This window comes from Plasmodium falciparum, assembly GCF_000002765.6.
Source record: "Plasmodium falciparum 3D7 genome assembly, chromosome: 12".
NCBI lineage: Eukaryota > Apicomplexa > Aconoidasida > Haemosporida > Plasmodiidae > Plasmodium > Plasmodium falciparum.
In genome coordinates, this window is record NC_037284.1 from 16,360 (window position 1) to 31,261 (window position 14,902).

General features: G+C 26.0%; 3 protein-coding genes across 3 annotated transcripts; 1 reads left to right on the forward strand and 2 right to left on the reverse strand.

Annotated features, from left to right (window-relative positions):
- Positions 1-613: 613 nt before the first annotated feature.
- PF3D7_1200100 (erythrocyte membrane protein 1, PfEMP1) lies at positions 614-8,138 on the forward strand (the record flags this gene model as incomplete). The annotated part of the gene is made up of 2 exons (XM_001350374.1): positions 614-5,689; positions 6,678-8,138. The coding sequence occupies 2 exons, from the start codon at positions 614-616 to the stop codon at positions 8,136-8,138; spliced, it is 6,537 nt and encodes a 2,178-aa protein (XP_001350410.1).
- A 1,823-nt stretch (positions 8,139-9,961) lies between these two features.
- Positions 9,962-11,328, reverse strand: PF3D7_1200200 (rifin; the record flags this gene model as incomplete). Its single annotated transcript, XM_001350375.1, has 2 exons — positions 9,962-11,044; positions 11,275-11,328. The coding sequence occupies 2 exons, from the start codon at positions 11,326-11,328 to the stop codon at positions 9,962-9,964; spliced, it is 1,137 nt and encodes a 378-aa protein (XP_001350411.1).
- Positions 11,329-13,718: 2,390 nt separating this feature from the next.
- On the reverse strand, positions 13,719-14,902 carry PF3D7_1200300 (rifin; the record flags this gene model as incomplete). The annotated part of the gene is made up of 2 exons (XM_001350376.1): positions 13,719-14,687; positions 14,834-14,902. The coding sequence occupies 2 exons, from the start codon at positions 14,900-14,902 to the stop codon at positions 13,719-13,721; spliced, it is 1,038 nt and encodes a 345-aa protein (XP_001350412.1).

Here is a 14,902-nt window from a genome sequence, read left to right on the forward strand (position 1 = left end):
CATATTTGCCTCTGTTGTTATCTCTAAAATATATATATAATTAATTAAAATAAGGCGAAAAAAAAAAAATATATTAAAGATAATAATTAAATATAGAAACATGTATGTTTTTATATGTATGTATTTTCGTATTTTTTTTTTTTCTCATTTATAATTTTACAAAATATATAAAACATAAAAAAATAATATATATAATTAAATATTTAAATAAAAGAATACATAATATATATAATATTTTTCATAAAATGTAATTGTTGTTTTTTTTTTTGTTAGAATATTTAAATTTATTATAAAAATATTAATATATTTTTTTTTTTTTAAAAATATATATATAAAACTAATAATTATTATTATATACATATTAAATATTATTCATTAATATATATTATATATATATTATAATATTACAACTATTATAATTAATATATATATATAAATATATATATAATACTTATATATATATATATTTCAACAAATATAATATCATTATTCTACCATATCACTATACTCCCATAACATACGCAATACGCCACCACCACCGCCCACACGAACCATGCAAGCTCCAAAATATATGTATGACATGACATAATGTAGTCACGAACGATAAACAAAAATGGGGCCCCAGCCGGCTGTGACTGACTATAGTAAAGCCACAAATGTAAAGTATCTTTTTGATTTAATTGGAGAAACTGTACAGAAAAAAGCCAAGGAAAAAGCAGATGTTGCTTCTAGAAAATATTTTGAGGAATTGCATGGAGATTTGTCAAAAGCAACATATAAGAAAGATAAAAATCCTGAAGGAACAACACCACCAAACCCATGCAAACTCGAATATCAATATCACACTAATGTTACTAAAGGTGAGGATAAAGAGTATCCTTGTCTTGGTAGAAAAACAGTTCGTTTTTCTGATAAAGAAGGAGCAGAATGTTACAAGACAAAAATAAAAGATAGTACTACAGATACAGTAGGAGCATGTGCTCCGTATAGACGATTATATATGTGCGACAGAAATTTAGAACATATAGAACCTACGAAAATAACAACACATAATTTATTATTGGATGTGTGCCTTGCAGCACAATACGAAGGACAATCAATATCACAAAATCATGGAAAACATCAACTAAGTTATCCTGATTCTCCTTCCCAATTATGTACTGAGTTAGCACGAAGTTTTGCAGATATAGGTGATATTGTCAGAGGAAGAGATCTATATCGTGGTAATAATAGAGAAAATGATAAATTAGAAAAGAAATTAAAAGGATATTTTAAGAAAATATATGACAATTTGGTTGAGAAGAAGAAGGAGGAAGCAGAAACAGACTACAAAGATGATGCTCCAGATTTTTATCAATTAAGGGAAGATTGGTGGGCACTTAATAGACAAGATGTATGGAAAGCTATCACGTGCGACGCACATGACTCTCGTTATAGGAAAATGGGAGCAGATGGCAGTATAACAGAATCGGCTATGAGACAATGTAGAAACGTTGCAGATGTTCCCACTAATTTCGATTATGTGCCGCAGTATCTTCGCTGGTTCGAGGAATGGGCAGAAGATTTTTGTCGTAAACGAAAACATAAATTAAAGGATGCGATACAAAAATGTCGTGGACAAGATGGAACCGGTAAGGACCGATATTGTGATCTTAATAGGTATGATTGTAAGAGAACTATAAGTGCAAAACATGAACTTGTGCAAGGAGAGGAATGTAAAAAATGTTCTGTTGTATGTATTCCTTTTGGACCCTGGATAGATAACCAAAAACAAGAATTTGAAAAACAAAAAAACAAATATACAAATGAAATAAACAAAAAGCATGATGAAACAACAAAAGAAATATCAGGTAATAGAAGGAAAAAACGAAGTTTGACTACTAAAAATTATAAAGGATATGATGAAGAATTTTATAAAATATTTAAAGATGAATATCCAGATGTTGATAAATTTTTAGATTTATTAAGTAAAGAAACAGCATGTGAATCTCAACCTTATGATGAACCAAGAACAATTTCAATTAATTTCAAAAATTATAAGAACCCTGATATATTTTCTCATACGGAATATTGTCAAGCATGTCCGTGGTGTGGAATGACATGTACCTTTGATGGTAAATGTACAAAAAACCCAGAGGAATTATGCCACCATAAAATTGTTCAAAAAGAATACCCTGATACAAATACTACCGATATACCAATACTTACACCTGATACAACAAAAAGTAATATCGTAGAAAAATATAGAAATTTTTGTAATAGTAGTGATGATAATAACAGTGATCAAATTAATAATTGGCAATGTCATTATGATGAAAGTAAGAAAAGTGGACAAAATGATAATTGTGTAGAAGGAACATGGCAAAATTTTAAAAAGGATCAAAAGGTTACGTCTTATAATGCTTTTTTTTGGAAATGGGTTTCAGAAATGTTGGACGATTCTATAAAATGGAGGGCAGAACTTGATAAATGCTTAAAAAATGATAAGAAAACATGTGGAAAAAAAAAATGTAATAGAGACTGTAAATGTTTTAAAAAATGGGTTGAACAAAAAAAAGAAAAGGAATGGAAGGCAATAAAAAAACATTTTAAAAAGCAAAAAGATATGATAGAAACTGGTATGCCTCCTGAAATGGCACTTAAAATTCTTTTAAATGATGTTTTTTTGCAAGATATGGAAAAAGCTCAGGGAGATCCACAACACATAGCGAAAATTAAAGAACTTTTGAAAAAAAATGATGAGAAAGTAAATAATCTTTCCAATATGGAAACAATATTTGATTTCCTACTCCAAGAGGAAGAACAAGACGCCCAAAAATGCGTATCAAATAATCCAGAAAAATGCGAAGAAACGCAAAAACCACCAACAGATGGAGCTCCTGGTGGCGCCGGCCCCTCACCCGACACCGGCACAGACGACAACCTCGAGGACATCGACTCCGATGGTGAAGAAGACGATGACGTGTCTCACGTCGACGAGGAGGAGCCGGAGGACAACCCGGTGGAGGGGTCGTCGGAGGAGGAAAAACAAGAGGTGGTGAAGGACACGGAGGCGGCGGTACCAAAACAAGACACACAACCAAAAGAGGAAGTAAATCCATGTAAAATAGTTGAAGAACTATTTAAGAGCACCAAAAATTTTGAAGATGCATGTGGTCTCAAATACGGCAAAAACTACGGCTGGAAATGTGTTCCTACCACAAGTGATAAAGGTAGTGAACCCACTGCTCGTGGTCACTCACATGTCGCACGTAGTGCCGACGGTGCCCCTAGTGGTGATAAGGACGGCGCCATATGTATCCCACCAAGGAGGCGAAAACTATACCTACACAAAATAGAAGGCGTCGATACCACCGACGACAAGTCATTACGTAAGTGGTTTATCGAGAGTGCCGCTGTGGAAACTTTTTTTTTATGGGATAGATACAAGAAATTGAATACACCACAAAGTGGGTCACCACTACTCGGAGGTGGATTACCAGGAGTTGGTGTTGAAAACGGCGACGACGAAAACAACCCCGAAAAACTGTTACAAAAAGGTGAAATACCTGATGGTTTCTTGCGACAAATGTTCTATACATTAGGGGATTATAGGGATATATTATTTAGTGGTGATAAAGACAAGAAGAATGGTTACAGCGACATAGTTAGTGGTGATAATGTAATTAAGGAAAGAGAAAACACAATAAAAGAAAAGATAGCGAGTTTTTTTCAAAATGGCAACAAAGAAGGTACTCCTCATGTCCCCAAAAACCCCGTCCAAACACCACAAACCTGGTGGAAAGACAACGCAAAACACATTTGGCATGGAATGATATGTGCCTTAACCTATGAAGAGAAGACAAGTGGTAGTGATGGCGAAAAAAAAATAGAAAAGGATGATGCAGTGTACAAAAAATTTTTTGGCACCCCAAACGGAAACCCTCTCCCCCAACCTGGCACAAACGGCACCTCCAACGAGCCCATCTCCCAATACCAATACGACCAAGTGGTACTTAAAGAAGAAAACAATGGTGCCATGTCTACCAGTCCCAAATCCACCTCCGCAGCCCCTAGTGATAACACCCCCACCACCCTCACCCAATTTGTGTTACGCCCCACCTACTTCCGATACCTTGAAGAATGGGGTCAAAATTTTTGTAAAGAGAGGAAGAAGCGCTTGGCACAAATTTATGAGGATTGTCGTGGTAATGACAAGGTTTGTAGTGGGGATGGCGAAGATTGTGAAGAGGTTCGTAAACAGGATTATAGTAAAATTTCGAATTTTAATTGTCCCGGTTGTGGAAGAGAATGTAGAAAATATAAAAATTGGATAAAAACAAAAAGAACAGAATTTGATGAACAAAAAAAGGCATATGTTGACCGAAAAGACAAATACAAAACAGAAAATAAGGGTGCTGAAAGTAAGCATCATAGTATATCTGATCAAAATTTTGTTAAAAAGCTTGGTACTGATTATGCGTCTATTGAATCATTTTTGGAAAAGTTAGGATCATGTTCTAAAAATAATAAGGATAATGGAGACGGTACAATAAATTTTAAGGAACCAGACGTAACATTTAAACCTGCAGATAATTGTAAACCATGTTCTGAATTTAAAGTTAAATGTGAAAATGGTAAATGCAGTGGTGGTGGTAAAAAAGTGAACTGCAATCGTAAAAATACTATTGCTGCAACAGAAATTGCAAATATGATAAATTCTACTGAAGGAGTTTTTATGACTGTTAGTGATAACAGTGACCACAAATTTGAAGGTGGTTTAGAGCCTTGTGGAAGTGCAAATATTTTTAAAGGTATTAGAAAAGATGTATGGAAATGTGGTGAATACTGTGGTGTAGATATATGTGAACCGAATACCTTTGATGGGAAACAAAATGGTAAAGAATATATACAAATTAGAGCATTGCTTAAACGTTGGGTAGAATATTTTTTAGAAGATTATAATAAAATTAAACATAAAATTTCACATTGTATGAGAAAGGGTGAAAAAACCATATGTATAAATGACTGTGTAGAAAAATGGATAAATATAAAAAAAAAAGAATGGGAAACAATACGAGAACGTTACGTCAAACAATATACAACTGGTCATTCAGATATTTACAAAGTGACAAGTTTTTTGGAGGACCCACAGTTTCACAATGAAGTTCTGAAAGCTATAAAACCTTGTGGTGATTTAGATAAGTTTCAAAATTCAACTGATTGTACTGTCGCAGGGAGCTCAGAAAATGGAGTTACTAACAAAAAGGATATCGTAGAATGTTTGCTTGAAAATCTTAAAACAAAAGCAAAAACTTGTCCAAACCAAGCTAATGGCGAAAACCAAACGTGTGATTCCCTCCCTCATGTTGAAGACGATGACGATGAGGAACCCCTTGAAGAAACAGAAGAAAATACTGTGGAACAACCGAACATTTGTCCGCAACTACCAAAACCACCACCACAACCAGGGGATGAAGACGGTTGTAAACAGGCATCACCAGCACCTAGTGAAGGCACAGAGAACCAACCCCCTGTGATCAAGCCCGAAGAAGAAGCACCGGCACCAAGAACCCCAAGACCTCGACCAAAACCCCCACAAGAACCCCAACCCTACTTACCACCCGCATTAAAAAATGCCATGTTATCTTCTACCATCATGTGGAGTATTGGCATCGGTTTTGCTACATTCACTTATTTTTATCTAAAGGTATTATATATATATGTATATATGTTGATGTGTATTGTGCATGTGTTTGTTTGTGTGGTTGTATGTATGTGTCGTTTGTGTAGGTGTATGTTTGTGTGTTTGCATATATATATATGTATATGTATATATATGTTTGTATGTATATGTGTTTTGTGGATATCTATGTGTGCTTACTTTTGGATATATATATGTGTATATATATGTGTTTTATATATATTTTATATATATGTATTTATATTGAAAAAGAAAAAAATGAAAAAAAAAAAAAAAAAGAAAAAAGAAATATAAAAAAAAATTTATTAAAATAAAAAAAAAAAAAAAAAAAAAAAGGAGAAAAATATTTTAAAAATAATAAAAATTAATATAAAAATATAAATTCTGATAAAATAAAAAATGAAAAATTTTATCAAAAAAAATTAAAAAAAAATTATATTAATAAAAAAAATGATTATAAAAAAAATTTATTAGAAATAAAATAAAAAAAAATTTATTAAATAAAAAAAAAAAAAAAGAAAAAAAAAATGTTAAAAAAAATATATATGTCATAAAATAAAAAGAAAAGGGAAAAAATGTTAAAAAAAAAAATAAAATTAAAAAAAAAAAAAATAAAATAAAATTAAAAAAATTAAAATTAAAAAAATTAAAAAAATTTAATTAAATAAAAAAAAATTAAATAAAATTTAATTAAATTAAATAAAAAAAAAATTAAAAAATTTATTTAAATAAAATAAAAAAAAATTTAATTAAATAAAAAAAAAAATAAAAAAAATTTAATTAAATAAAAGAAAAATAAAAAATTTTAATTAAATAACAAAAAAATAAAAAAAATTTATTTAAATAAAAAAAAAAAAATAAAATTTAATACATTGACATTTACACATATATATATATATATACCAATAACTACATACATATATACATTAACAAACACATATATAATACCTAAATACATATATACATACACTTATATGTTCATTTTTTATTATAGAAAAAATCCAAATCATCTGTTGGAAATTTATTCCAAATACTGCAAATACCCAAAAGTGATTTTGATATACCGACAAAACTTTCACCCAATAGATATATACCTTATACTAGTGGTAAATACAGAGGCAAACGGTACATTTACCTTGAAGGAGATAGTGGAACTGATAGTGGTTACACCGATCATTATAGTGATATTACTTCCTCTTCCGAAAGTGAGTATGAAGAAATGGATATTAATGATATATATGTACCAGGTACTCCTAAATATAAAACATTGATCGAAGTAGTACTAGAACCTAGTGGTAACAACACAACAGCTAGTGGTAACAACACAACAGCTAGTGGTAAAAACACACCTAGTGATACACAAAATGATATACCAAGTGGTGATACACCTAACAATAAACTTACAGATAATGAGTGGAATACATTGAAAGATGAATTTATATCTAATATGTTACAAAGTGAACAACCAAAGGATGTACCAAATGATTATAGTAGCGGAGATATTCCATTCAATACACAACCGAGTACTTTATATTTTGATAATAATCAAGAAAAACCTTTTATTACTTCTATTCATGATAGGGATTTATATACTGGAGAAGAATATAATTATAATGTTAATATGAGTACTAATAGTATGGATGATATTCCAATAAGTGGTAAAAATGATGTATACAGTGGTATAGATTTAATTAATGACACGTTAAGTGGTAACCATAATGTTGATATTTATGATGAATTGTTGAAACGAAAAGAAAATGAATTATTTGGAACAAAACATCATACAAAACATACAAATACATATAATGTCGCCAAACCTGCACGTGACGACCCCCTACACAATCAATTGAATTTGTTCCATACATGGTTAGATCGACATAGAAATATGTGCGAAAAGTGGAAAAATGATAATGAGCGGTTAGCCAAATTAAAAGAAGAGTGGGAAAATGATACATCAACTAGTGGTAACAAACATAGTGACATACCTAGTGGTAAACTAAGTGATACACCTAGTGATAACAACATACATAGTGATATTCATCCTAGTGACATACCTAGTGGTAAACTAAGTGACATACCTAGTGATAACAACATACCTAGTAGTAATAAAACGTTAAATACTGATGTTTCTATACAGATAGATATGAATAATCCCAAAACTACAAATGAGTTTACATATGTGGATAGTAACCCCAACCAAGTGGATGACACCTACGTGGATAGTAACCCTGACAATTCTTCTATGGATACTATCTTGGAGGATCTGGACAAACCATTTAATGAACCCTATTATGATGTGCAAGATGATATTTATTATGATGTACATGATCATGATACATCAACTGTGGATACTAATGCTATGGATGTTCCTAGTAAAGTACAAATTGAAATGAGTGTAAAAAATCACAAATTGGTGAAAGAGAAATATCCTATAGGAGATGTATGGGATATATAATATATATATGTATGTATATATATATATATGTTTGATTTTTTTTTTATGTGTGCATTATATTAGATTTTATATTTGTTGATGTTATATTATATTTGATTTGTGTATTATATTATATTTTATATTTGTTGATGTTATATTATATTTTATATTTGTGTATTATGTTATATTTTTTAATTGTTCATGTTATATTATATTTTTTGTTTGTGTATTTTTTTTTTTTTTTGTATTTAATTTTTAGTGTTACAAATTATATTATATATATGTACATATATATATCATAATTATATTGTATTATATATATATATTTAATATGATAACAATAATAGTTAAAATTATTTAAATTAAAAAACATAAACTATTGGAAACGCATTGAATATAATAATATATTACTATTTGTATTATTGTTATTAATACTACTATTAATAGTAATATTATTAGAAGTAGTAATTAACAGTATAACTATTAATTTTATTAGTGATAACAGTACTTTAAAAATTTAATATTTTTATTTTTTATTTTATAATTTTTACTTTTTATTATATTAAAAAAAAAAAAAAAAAAATATATATATATATAAAAATTATTATTATAATTTTTTTTTCCTAAATGTGTTTACATATAAAATAATAAAAAAAAAAAAAAAAAAAAAGAAAAATTTGAAATATATCATATAAATTTCATATATATAAAAAATAACAAAAAAAAAAAAAATATATAAATATAAATATAAACAAAAAAGGAAAACATTTTACAGAAGAAAAAATATTTAATAAACAAATTTTTTTTTTTTTTTCTTTTTGCCACTTAATATATATAAAAATATAATATAATAAATCAATGCATACGTAATATAGAAACAAATAACACTTAAAAAAAAATTAAAAAGAACAATATAAATTATGAAATATATATGAAATTATATCTCATAAATATATACATATTATCAAATAAATATATATATATATAAACAAAAAATATCTACATATTATACTAAAAAATAAAACAACATAATAAAAATTACAAAGTCCAAATAAAGAAAAAGTGTATTATTATATTAAAATAAAAAATATACATTATTCTTTTTTTTATTGTGTTTTATTTTTATTAATTTGATTTGTTTTTTGTGTTTTTATTGGTTTTTTATGTATTGTATCTATTTGTTATATTACGTGTAATTATTATATTTTGTTATATGTTGACTATTTTTTGAATTCATTGTATTAGTAGTATTTCTAATAAAAAAAAATTAAAAAAAATAATAAAATATATTATGAAATAAATATAAATAACATTATATATAATATGATAGGTTTTTTAAGGAAGATAATTCTGAATTGAAATAATATACTTATTGGTTTTAATTTTAATTATATAAATATAGATATAATATTTTGAATAATATGTTTCTTAAAATATTTATAATAATAGTAATCATAATAATCATAATCATAATAATCATAATTATAATAATCATAAGTTTTATTGTTTTTTTTTTTGATATATATTCCTTTGAAAAACATATGAGGTATTTAAAAAATATACGTTACATTATGTTTTAAAAAAATAATATATTATAATACGTATAAGTATTTTATATAAATTAAAAATTACATTGTTTATTAATTAAAAGAGTTTTAGAAAATAAATAAATAAATAAATAAAATTATAGAAAAATAAATTATATATAAAAGCGCAATACATATAAAAATATATAGTTATTTATAATGGAGAAAAAAAAAAAAAAAACACACGGTACATTCAAAGAAAAATACTACGTGTACCATACATCCTACCAACATCGAAAAATACCAAATACATCACATCTATTCTTTTAACAATTTTATATATTGGAGTTTTTTCTTCATTTTTTTTTTTCGTCTATAACGTAAAATTAAATAAATAATTACCATAACCAAAACTATAACTACAATTGCAGCAATGGAAACAATAATAGGAGTTTGGTAACCCATATATGTAGCGTTTACTTCACCCACCTTTGCTGCTTTAAGAGTTGCTGTTTCAGAAGCAGTAACTTTGGCAGTTTCAGTAGAAGCGGCAGTTTCAGCTTTTGTTACAATTTGGTTTCCAACTGATTTTATAGAATCTTGTAATAAACTTGGGTCAAAAACATTCCTTCGAGTAAAACCTAATGCATTAACAGTACGGCAAAAAGTCTCTTCACCGGCAGCAACAGTCAAACGATCAGGGGGAGAAGGAAGACAGGACCCTCGATATTTTGTAAAAATAGCTTTGAAAATAAATTGGGAATTATTATAATTTGTTACATTAATAACTGACCCCAATTCATTAACACCTATAGTTGATAAATGAAATTGTGATTCTACTTGTGCAATTACTTCAGCCACACCCTTAGCAGCACCTGCAGCCAAACCCTTAGCTGCACCTGCTTGTTCGGCAGCTGCAATAGCGGCCGTAATTTCTGTAGTTTTCCATGCATTTAGCCCAAGTTCAGCAATTCCTGCTAATACTCCTGAAGAGGGTGCAACAATACCTCCCAAATTTTGTGTACATTTCATACAATTTTTTTCCACTTTATCTGCTAACGACTTTTCGCAAACACATGTCGGAATGTCGTCACTTTGTATATCAGTTTGTAATGTGGCAAATTTGTCCATTAATTCTTTTTCCAATTTATCTTTTAATATAATTTTTTGTATTTCTTTATCGCATTTATCTTTACATTTTTGGCGTGTAGTTTTCATCCTTTCATCGTATTCTTCAAATCTTTGTTGTGTCTGTTTATTGAAATTTTCCATTATTTTTTTCAATTGTGGGTCATTGTCATAGTTGGAAGGTGAATATAATTCGCATTCGCATAATAATCTAGTGATTGGTATTTTTAATGTATGATGTGTGGTGCTGTTATGGTTCCTTTGATTATATATCTATACAAAATGGTCACATATATATGTATATTATAATTAGTTCTTTTTTATTTTATATATATATGTTATAAATATGTATGTTTTTATGTTTATATATATATGTATATTTGGACTATATATATATAAAAATTATATATACGATATCCTAATATATTTATATATAAATATATATATTATATTATAATATGATTATATTAATCCTCTTTAATATATATGTGACATGGAATTACCAATATATTTAATGGAAGAGCAAACAATAATATATTAATATAATGGATTTTCATTTTTTATTGTGATACGTATATTATTTTTTGATAAATATTATAACTAAAAAAATCACATAAAATACTTTATTTTATATTATAAATAAATTAAATAAAAATGTTTAACATAAAATATGATTATAATTTATTTAATATAATTAACAATTATTTTCCCATTATGTAAATATATTTTTTTTTTTATAGTGGATCCACATTTGCCATTTTATTTATTACAAAAAAAAAAAAACAAAAACGTAAAAAAATTAATATTAAAATAATTTATCAAAACATTCTGCATTTTTTATAATTTTTTTTAATTTTTAATTTTTAATGAAATTTAATTTTAAATCAACACAATAAATTATTATGGTTATTTTTGGTTTATTTTTTTTTTATTTTTTTCATTTTTCTCAATAATATCTAACGATATAGTAATAATACAACATATTTCTGTGTTGTAAATTATTTACAAATGTGCAAAACCAACGTTTTGGAAATTGTGTATGACATATATATAATACCAATTTATAATATATATATATGAAATACTTATGAAATAGTTATTAAAACATATAATTTCGTAACATTGTTGTTATAAAAACAATTAACAACAAATATTTTATAACATAATAAATGATATAAAATCTTCTTCAAATAATAATATATACATATATATTAATAAATAAATTTTCATATATTATGTTATTTGTTTTGTTCTAAAATTTATTGTATGTTATAAAATTCCCTCTAATTTATCTATGTTGTTACTAAGATTAATATTATTTTTTTTTTTTTATAAAAATATTACAAATAAATTAAAACGTTAATTTATCATTAAAGTAGTAAATTATATAATTATCGCAAAAAATATAAATATTTATTATTATTAAAAAAAAAACAAATAACAAAATAAGATATTATACGTACTATTACATAATACATTCTATTGTTTTATGTTATTCAAATATATTATAATCATAACGTGTATTATTATATATATATTTCTTAAAATAGAAGTTATGGTATTTTACAACTTATGATACATTAATTTTATTATTACATGTTGTAACAAAATAATTAATTACTACATATTTTAATAAATATATTATTATACAATAAACAAATAACGCGACATTATATATACTATGGAAAAACAAGGAATCATTTATTTTTATTTTATACGTAATTAGAAGCGTTAAAAAAAAATTCTTCATATTTCTTAAAAAGAATTTATTTCCTATATTGATGATGATAGTACGTATGAATACAAAAAAAAAAAAAAAAAAAAAGGATATCATATAAATATTGTTATTCCAATACAATTATTATATATGATATATTATATTGTTACTATTTTATAATAATACTTATTGTAAGATTAGATTAATTCATTATTATTATATTATAATGTGTTGATATATCCGTATATGGTGTTGAAAACATTTTTGTTGTTACTATATTAAAATATATATATATATAATAAGAAATATTTTGGTGAATTATATTAGCTTATTTTAATATACAACCATATAATATACTACTATGAATATAATTTATATGGTATGGTATATTTTTCTATTTTTTTTTCTTTTTTTTTCTATTTAATCACATACATATTATACAAATAAAACAAATTTATATATACAAATATCCAAAAACAAATTAATAAAAAAATTCAAACAAAATATATATACAAATAATCAAATGTGTCAAATTAAAACAAAATAAAAAAAAATATTTTATACAAATAATCAAATATGTCAAAACAAAATAAAACATATATATATTATACAAATAAAATAAAAATTATATATTGAATTATGTACAATGACATTTAAAAAAAATTCAAAAAAATAAATAAAATAAAAATATTACTCAATAAATTTTGAATCCAATATATTTACAAATATTATACAAAAACAAATAAACAAATTATATATATACAAATATTATTATACAAATATAGATTTTTTTTTTTTTTTTTTTTTTTTGGTATTTAATTTTTAGTGTTAGAAATTATATTATATCATATATATGTACACATATATAACATGATTGTATTGTGTTATATATTATGTTATATTTTTTAATTTTGTGGTCTCATTATATACAATCATATGTATATGTATAGTGTTATATATATTAATTATAATCACATAAGTAGTTAATATTATTTAGATTAAACATATTAAATATTATAAAAATAAATATATAATTTACACTCGTTTCACTAAAAAAAAAAAAAAATAAATAAATAAATATAAATAAAATAATTTAACGACCACATAACATTAAACAAAAAAATATATATATATATTGTTATAAAAATTGAATTATCATGGTATCCTTGTATTAAAAAATATAAAATTGACAAAACATTAAATTGAATTTAATATCAAGGAACCATATATTTATTGATTTAATAATTTTGTGTATTCGGCTTTTTTCTTCATTTTCTTTTTTCTACGATAACGTAAAACTAAATATATAATTATCATAACTAAAGCTATAATTATTATTGCAACAACAGAAGCAATAATAGCACTCTGGCAACCAGCATATGTAGATTCTGCTGCAGCAGTGCTTCTTTGTATAACTTCTTCAATAGCCTTTTCTGTAGCTTCTCCAGCAGCTTTTTTGGCATCTGTGACGATAGTTCCTACAGCTTTTTCTGTAACTTTGGTATATGAAACGGAATTACCTTGAAGCATCTCTCGAATATTCGCTACAGATTTAGATTGTTCGGTCACCCAAGTGCAAAAAGCCTGACGAGTGCCAGAGGAAACAAATATACATGACGATGGGCTGTATTGATTATTTATAGCACGAAAAATCGTTAAGGCATTAGTATAATCCGTTGTAACAAAATAGGATTGCAATCCCTGAACACCTACAGTTGATATACCCATTTCTTGTAATTTTGCAATAACAAATTCCTTACCTGCCGCAGCACCCTCAGCTTTAGCGGCAGCCATACCTGCTTCCTTAGCGACTACAACTGCCTTAGCAATAGCAGCTTTTGTCAACTCTTTTACTGCAACTGTACCAAATATTCCAACACTTCCTGCAACACTTCCTAGCCCACACCCACATATAAGACAACCTTTTTCTACTTTTTGTGCTAATGATTTTTCCCTTTTATCTTTTTCAATAATTTCTTGTATACTTTTGTCACGTTGTTCTTTACATTTTTGGCGTTTTTCTTTCATACGTTCTTCGTATTCTTCAAAACGTTGCGACGCTTGTCGATCGAAATTTTCCTTCACTGATTTGATTTCCTCATCATTATTATAATTTGTCGATTGTGTGTCACATTCACATAATGATCTATTGGTTTGTGTATGATGTGATGTGATGGATGGTTTGTTTTTACTATACACCTATAAAAAATATATCATATATATGTATGTTATAATTAGTTGGAGTATATTATTTTACATATATTTGTTATAAATTTATATATGATATATTTAAATAAATTATTAAATACTATATATATTTATATTTATAAATATTTGATTCGTACATGATATGATGTTACTAATATATTTAATGGAAAGAAAAATAATAATATTTTAGAGCAGTGCAGTTTCAT